At 36.1% G+C, this 6,199-nt stretch overlaps 1 protein-coding gene across 1 annotated transcript in view; it reads right to left on the bottom strand.

Moving 5' to 3' along the window:
- Positions 1-6,199, bottom strand: part of BRWD1 (bromodomain and WD repeat domain containing 1) — a 197,519-nt gene that overhangs the window by 105,808 nt on the left and 85,512 nt on the right. Inside the window, exons 13-15 of the mRNA XM_006870863.1 lie at positions 5,761-5,794; positions 2,514-2,642; positions 2,106-2,331 (exon numbers count right to left, since the gene is read on the bottom strand). Of these exons, the coding sequence (XP_006870925.1) occupies positions 2,106-2,331; positions 2,514-2,642; positions 5,761-5,794 (389 nt within the window). The remainder of the gene's footprint in view (positions 1-2,105; positions 2,332-2,513; positions 2,643-5,760; positions 5,795-6,199) is intronic.

Genomic DNA, 6,199 nt, shown 5'->3' with positions numbered 1-6,199 from the left:
GGGGCAATAAAGGCACGAAGTGACTGGCTTACAAGGTTTCAAGAGGGAGTTTAGTTTAAGAATATGGGGGAAACAAAGAGTCCTCACTGAATAGCTATTATCTTGTCTAGATGGGTCTGGTGAAAAGAGATGGGGATAAGATTCAAAAGATTCAATAGTGAGTAACTGTTATCATGACTAATCACCACTGTCACAATTATAAAGGTAGAAGTTTTGTAACAAAAAACAGGGAGTGGTTCATCTTACAGTCCAGAAACAGAGGATCCTAGGACAATCAAGAGAGAAATGAATAAGCAGAATGCGGGACCTTATCCAGAGAAACAGCGCCAGAGATGGGGGGGGGGCATAGAGAGGGGGAGTAGCTGAGGACTCTAGATTCATGGACTATGAAGAGAAGGACGAATTGCTGGTGGCCAGGAGCAGACTTGCAGAATGTGCCCTTTGTAGATGTAAACTAGTATATATATGCCTGAGTGGTTTTCTTTTTTGTTTGTTTTTTAAAAAGCTAAAGTGAATAGTGAGAAATACTGTTAACTGATGGTACATGGAGGATATTATAATCAATGTAATGAAACAAGGTATATGGTTTGTTGAATGTAAAACTATTGATATGCCCTGTAAACTTTCACTCAATCCACAATAAAAACCTTGGGGGAAAAAAAAAACAAAACAAGTATTACCAGGGATAGAGAGAGACATTTCATAATAATGTTGTGACGTGTCATTAAGTCAGTTCTGACTTGTAGCAACCCTGTACAGGGATTCCAAGACTATAAATCTTTAAAGGAACAAAGTCTCATGTTTCTCCTGCTGAGCACAGCTGATGGATTCAAACCACTGACTTTGTGATTAGCAGCCCAACCAATAACCCACTATGCCACAAGCCTTCATAATAATAAAAGGATTAATTTAATCTGAAATGTATATGCACCAAATAATAAAACTAAAATCAAACAGCAAAAACTGAAGAAATGAAACAAATCCACATTACAGAATGAGACTGTAATACTTCTGTTCAAATCCCAAAACATAAAATGAGGTAAAAAATCCTTGAATTATTAGGGAATGGATATATAAATGATAATATATCCATATAGTAGAACACTACCCAATAATAAATAGGAACAACTACACATGAAATAGTTCATCAATGTATCTCAAAGGCATTATATTACATGAACGAAGCCAGATAAAACAGACTATATATTGTATGATTTCATTTTATAAAATTTCCTGAAAATGATATGTGCTTGCATCTTAAAAAGAATAAATAAAATATATCATCAATTAAAAGGTAGGGGAGGAATGACTCCAAATGAGGCTGGATCTTTTTGGGGTTGTGGAGAGCAGTAGTTGCATGACTACACAAATACACAAACATCTGTTAAAACTCAGATGAATCAATCATACACTTAAGATTAGTGAATCGGAATCAACTCCATGGCACATAACAACAAACACTTCAAAAGTACCCATATATGATGAAAAAACTAAGAAACTGCTCCAGATTAACAAAATAAGACAACTAAATTTAATGTGTGATCCAAAATTGAAATCTACATGGGGAAGGGCTAGAAAAAGAATTACTGACAAAATTTTATTACAAACTATAGTTTTATACTTATTGTTGTTGTTAAGTGCTGTCAAGTCGATTCCAACCCATACTGACCCTGTATAGAGTTTTCAAGGAGCAGCTGGAGAGCTTGAACCACCGACCTTGCGGTTCAGAAGATTTTGCAATCTGATGCATTAGCCCACAGCGCCAGAGCAGGACTCTAGAGCTTCATAAAGTTTGTGAAATAACTATCACCTCTGAATTCCACTTTTCACTGAACGTTTTGAATCCCCCTCATGAGTATTAAAAAATGTCCTAATTTTGTTAACAGTCTACTGTTATATATATGTACATCTTCTTTGTTCTTGAAAAACACATACTGAATTATACACATATACCAGGATATGAAGTCCACAACTCTTTCTCAACTGGTTCAGATATATATGGAAAAATAAAACACATACTGCAAAACTGTATTCACTGGTGAACTTGAAAATAAGAAATTTATATTATTACACTTTACAAAAACAAAAAACCACCTTATACTTACTTGTTGCCACATAACCCAGTTGTGGAACTAAATGTTCATCTGCAGAATTTTCTCGACCAGGTACTAATCTCTGATACTTAGTTGGATGAGGATTTCCATCTACATCTACCAAGAATGGTGGAGGCATGAGATGAGGAGCCTGCTGTGTTTGCTCGTCTAAGACATAATTATTAGAGTCTCTAATCAATGGTCGGTAGTCAGTATGGAAGAACATCTGATCGGGAATCTAGAAAAGTAAAATACTGATTGGCATTTTTGAGGTTTATATATGTTAAAGAAAAAATTATTAAATGAAGCTTTAAATGATAATTTAATACAAGAGAATCAGTAAGTAGAGCTTAAAAAGGAACTTCTGGAAGTCTTGCAACTACTCATTTTGTATGCTAAAACAAAGTATTTTGAAATAACCTTTTCATAGGGTTTGTTGCATCCAAAACCAAATATCATAAGGTGCCCATGCGAATCTGTACAAGCAAAATGCTGTCCATCCTGTGAAAACTTACAGTCAAACACAGCTCCAAATCCTTGTCCTTCAATCTAGGAAACAGAAAAGGAAGTTATAACCAAACCTATGCAATACTCCTTTCTTTGACTATGTAACATTTCTTCATACAGATAGCCTGCTGTGAGATATGCCTTCTGAGAAAGAAAAGTTTTCAAATTTGTGTAAGACATATACATCAATTTACAGTTTCAGAAAATATAATTCATTTAAACGCTGTTACTCTAGAAAAGACCTTAAAAGCCATGAGAATTCTCAAATTGATCCCAATGAAGGGCCATACCAAACAAAAGTGAAGTATTTTTTACATTTTATAACTGTAATTCAGAAGCTTTTTTGTTTTCATAAGCAGTGGTGGTAGTTGGTTGCATGCCGTGGAGTTGGTTCCAACTCACAGCGACCTTGTACAAAGTTTCCAAGGCTGTAAATCTTTAAGGAAGCAGAAAGTCTCACCTCCTACGGAACAGCTGGTAGTTTTGAACTGCTGACCTTGAGGTTCGCAGCCTGATTTGTAACTACTACACTACCAGAGCTCCTAAACAGTAGAACCTATAAAGTCAGAACATAAAAGGCAGAAAACCTATCAAAGGAGGAAACAAACTTTTTCACTTCTTAAGAACATACCCTGTGTCAAAGGCAAGATCATCTGCAATATTGAAAAACAAGGTAGTCTTCATTAAGTTCCAATTCTCACAGGTTTCACTGTACATATAAAAATAATTTATTGACTAATAAATAACATATGAAGTTAAGTGATTGTTCTTATTGCGAAATGTCATCTGTAGAGTTGGTTCCGACACACAGCGACCCTGTATAGTTTCCCCGGAGTGGCTGGTGGGTTTGAAGTGCCAACCTTGCAGTTCAAACTGGTCTTGCAGAACCAATGCTTATCTTCAGGTCTCCAGTTAAGTGATTAAAGATGAACAAATGTTGGTATGTTCATGAACTAAAATCAGCACTGTTCTGCAGTTCTCAGAGGCTATGTTTCAACTAACTATTAAGATGACACTGCCATACAAAAATTAGCAATGTTTCATGGTCTAAAGAGTGCATATGCAAATGCGTGCAACGACCATGAAATGCCATAATTTCAAGAAGGCTTATCTAAGCGTTCCATTACTTCATCACTTTTGAACTGCTTCTTTCTCATTTTTCAACTGCAAATTTTATTAGCTTCTTCTTGTTGCGTGCCATAAGTGGATTCTGATTCATAACTAACCTACAGAACAGTGTAGAACTGCCCCGTAGTGGTATCCTACACTGAAATCCTTATGGGAGCAAAACTTCAGGTCTTTTCTCCTATGGAGTCATAGGTAGATTCAAATGGCTGACATTTCAGTTAGCAATTTAGTGCTTAAGCATTGTACCACCAGGACACCTTGTTGTGCTGTTGTTAGGTATCATTGAGTTGGTTCCAACTAATATCAACCCTATGGACAACAGAGGGAAACTAAGGGCTCCTTACGGACAACAGAGGGAAACTAAGGGCTCCTTGACAACAGAGGGAAACTAAGGGCTCCTTAGTATTATCAATTTATAACTAAGTGAGCAGTCTAGTTAGCTCTATATTACAGAGTTGTGCTTATTTTCTGTTTCCAGTAAGTCAACTTCAAGTTAAGTATATATAGTGTTAAAAAACTGAATCATTAATCCACTAATTGATAAACTCACCCAAATCACCAAATACCTGTTTAAACTTACACTTAACTATTGCTATGCTGCATATAATGAAAGATGAATTTTTTTTTCTTTAATTCATTGTTAATACTTGGAGCACATGCTAAAATGGCCTTAAGTAAAAGGTCTAAAAACTTGCATCAGAAGGAGACACAGGAATAAAAGGTGGTTATGTAATGTGCTTCCATGAACAACTGCATCCTTTCTCATGAGACCAGAAGAAGTGGATGATGCTTGGCTACCATTACTGACTTTTTGATCAAGAATTTATAGAAGAATGCTGATCAAAACAGAAAATAATTTCAAATTTTAAGACTCCACAATTTCTAAAGCATAGATTGAAAAGGAACCTTTGAAAATGTGTCTCTAAGATAATTTTTACAATTTAAACCAAAAATAAGCCCTAAAGTCTTCTTAAAACCAAACAATAGTTATACATTAATAAGGAAAAACTAGGGGCTCTTTTAAAAATGATATGAAATCAAAGTGACAACAGCAACTCAAAAGGTAAGATTGGGCCATTAGGGTGCAGTGACTGTACGTTAAAGAAGAAGGAGTAAATTGAGAAAAGGAGGATGAGAATGGTTACACAACTTGAAGACTGTCACTGAAACGTACTTCAGTATAAGCAGAGATGGATGAATTAATGTATTTTATGCTGTATCTATACTCAACAGCAAAATAAAATTACAATAAAAATGTTATAAATACTAAAATAAACAAAAAAAGGGTCAAGAACCACTCATCTCAAAACAATACATGTTTCTTTTTGTTGTTGAGTCAGTTCCAACCCACAGCGACCCTGTATAGCATTACTGAGGAACAGTTGGTGGGTCTGAACCACTGAACTTGTGCTTAGCAGTCCAGTGCTTATTCTGTACTCTGTATTGCCATACCAGGACTCCATATAGACAGACACATATACATACATACACATACACACAAATAAGCTTTAAAAAGTTCATGGAAAAATTCCATTATCTTCTCATTTTCATTTTGCCATAAACTTTATGAAGTCCCCCCATATGTATGTATGGTAGTGGTGGCTGTGTGCCATGCACTCGGTTCTGACTCATAGCGACGCTGTACAGGGTTTCTGAGGCTGTAAATCTTTATGGGAGCAGAAAGCCTCATCTTTCTACTGTGGAAGAGCTGGTAGTTTCAAACTGCTGACTTTGGCTTCGCAGCCTGATTCGTAACCACTATGCTACCATAGCTCCTTGTAGGTCAAGCAAACAGGAGGGAAAAAACTGAATATTCAGAACCATTATTAGAATTAAACATAGAGCTTAGTGTAATATATGTTATGTGTCTTGTGTTTAAGGGCAATAAAAACACTGTCTTATAGGACAACTTAAGTTTTAAACTATCTTAACAGTCTATTTGTGTACATAGTATAAAACATAAAATTTTAAGAAAAGAAAAAAAAGGCTAAAGGACTATTCCAAGTTATATGAACTAGCGAGATATAATTACTAAATGCAATGCATGCTTCTGGATTGGATTCCAACTGAAGGGACAAAATAAAGCTAATAAAGACATTACACTAAGACAATGGTAAAATTTGATTATGCCCCTCAGTGCAAACCCCCTTCCAAGAATATGACTCAATGGGAATACACGCTCTGATTGGTGACCACGCTCTGATTGGTGACCACGCTCTGATTGGTGACCACGCTCGTCACCAATAAGAGGAAGTGAGGGAAAAACAGCAATGAAGTGGCGAGCTAAGCCCTACAATGTGGAGAGTGAAGCATGCAGTTGAGAGGGCATATGCACAAGAACATCCACACCTGCAGATAATACCCACTTGACCTGAATTCAATGACTGGATGATCAAAGCTCAACTAGAAGAAGAGGAAAAAAAGAGTAATCTGACACAATTTGATGAACTTGACCTATACCTATGGATGCA

Source organism: Chrysochloris asiatica, unplaced genomic scaffold, assembly GCF_000296735.1.
Source record: "Chrysochloris asiatica unplaced genomic scaffold, ChrAsi1.0 scaffold00154, whole genome shotgun sequence".
Lineage (NCBI taxonomy): Eukaryota > Metazoa > Chordata > Mammalia > Afrosoricida > Chrysochloridae > Chrysochloris > Chrysochloris asiatica.
The sequence above is the reverse complement of the archived record's forward strand: the minus strand, read 5'-3'. Positions and strand labels throughout refer to the sequence as shown.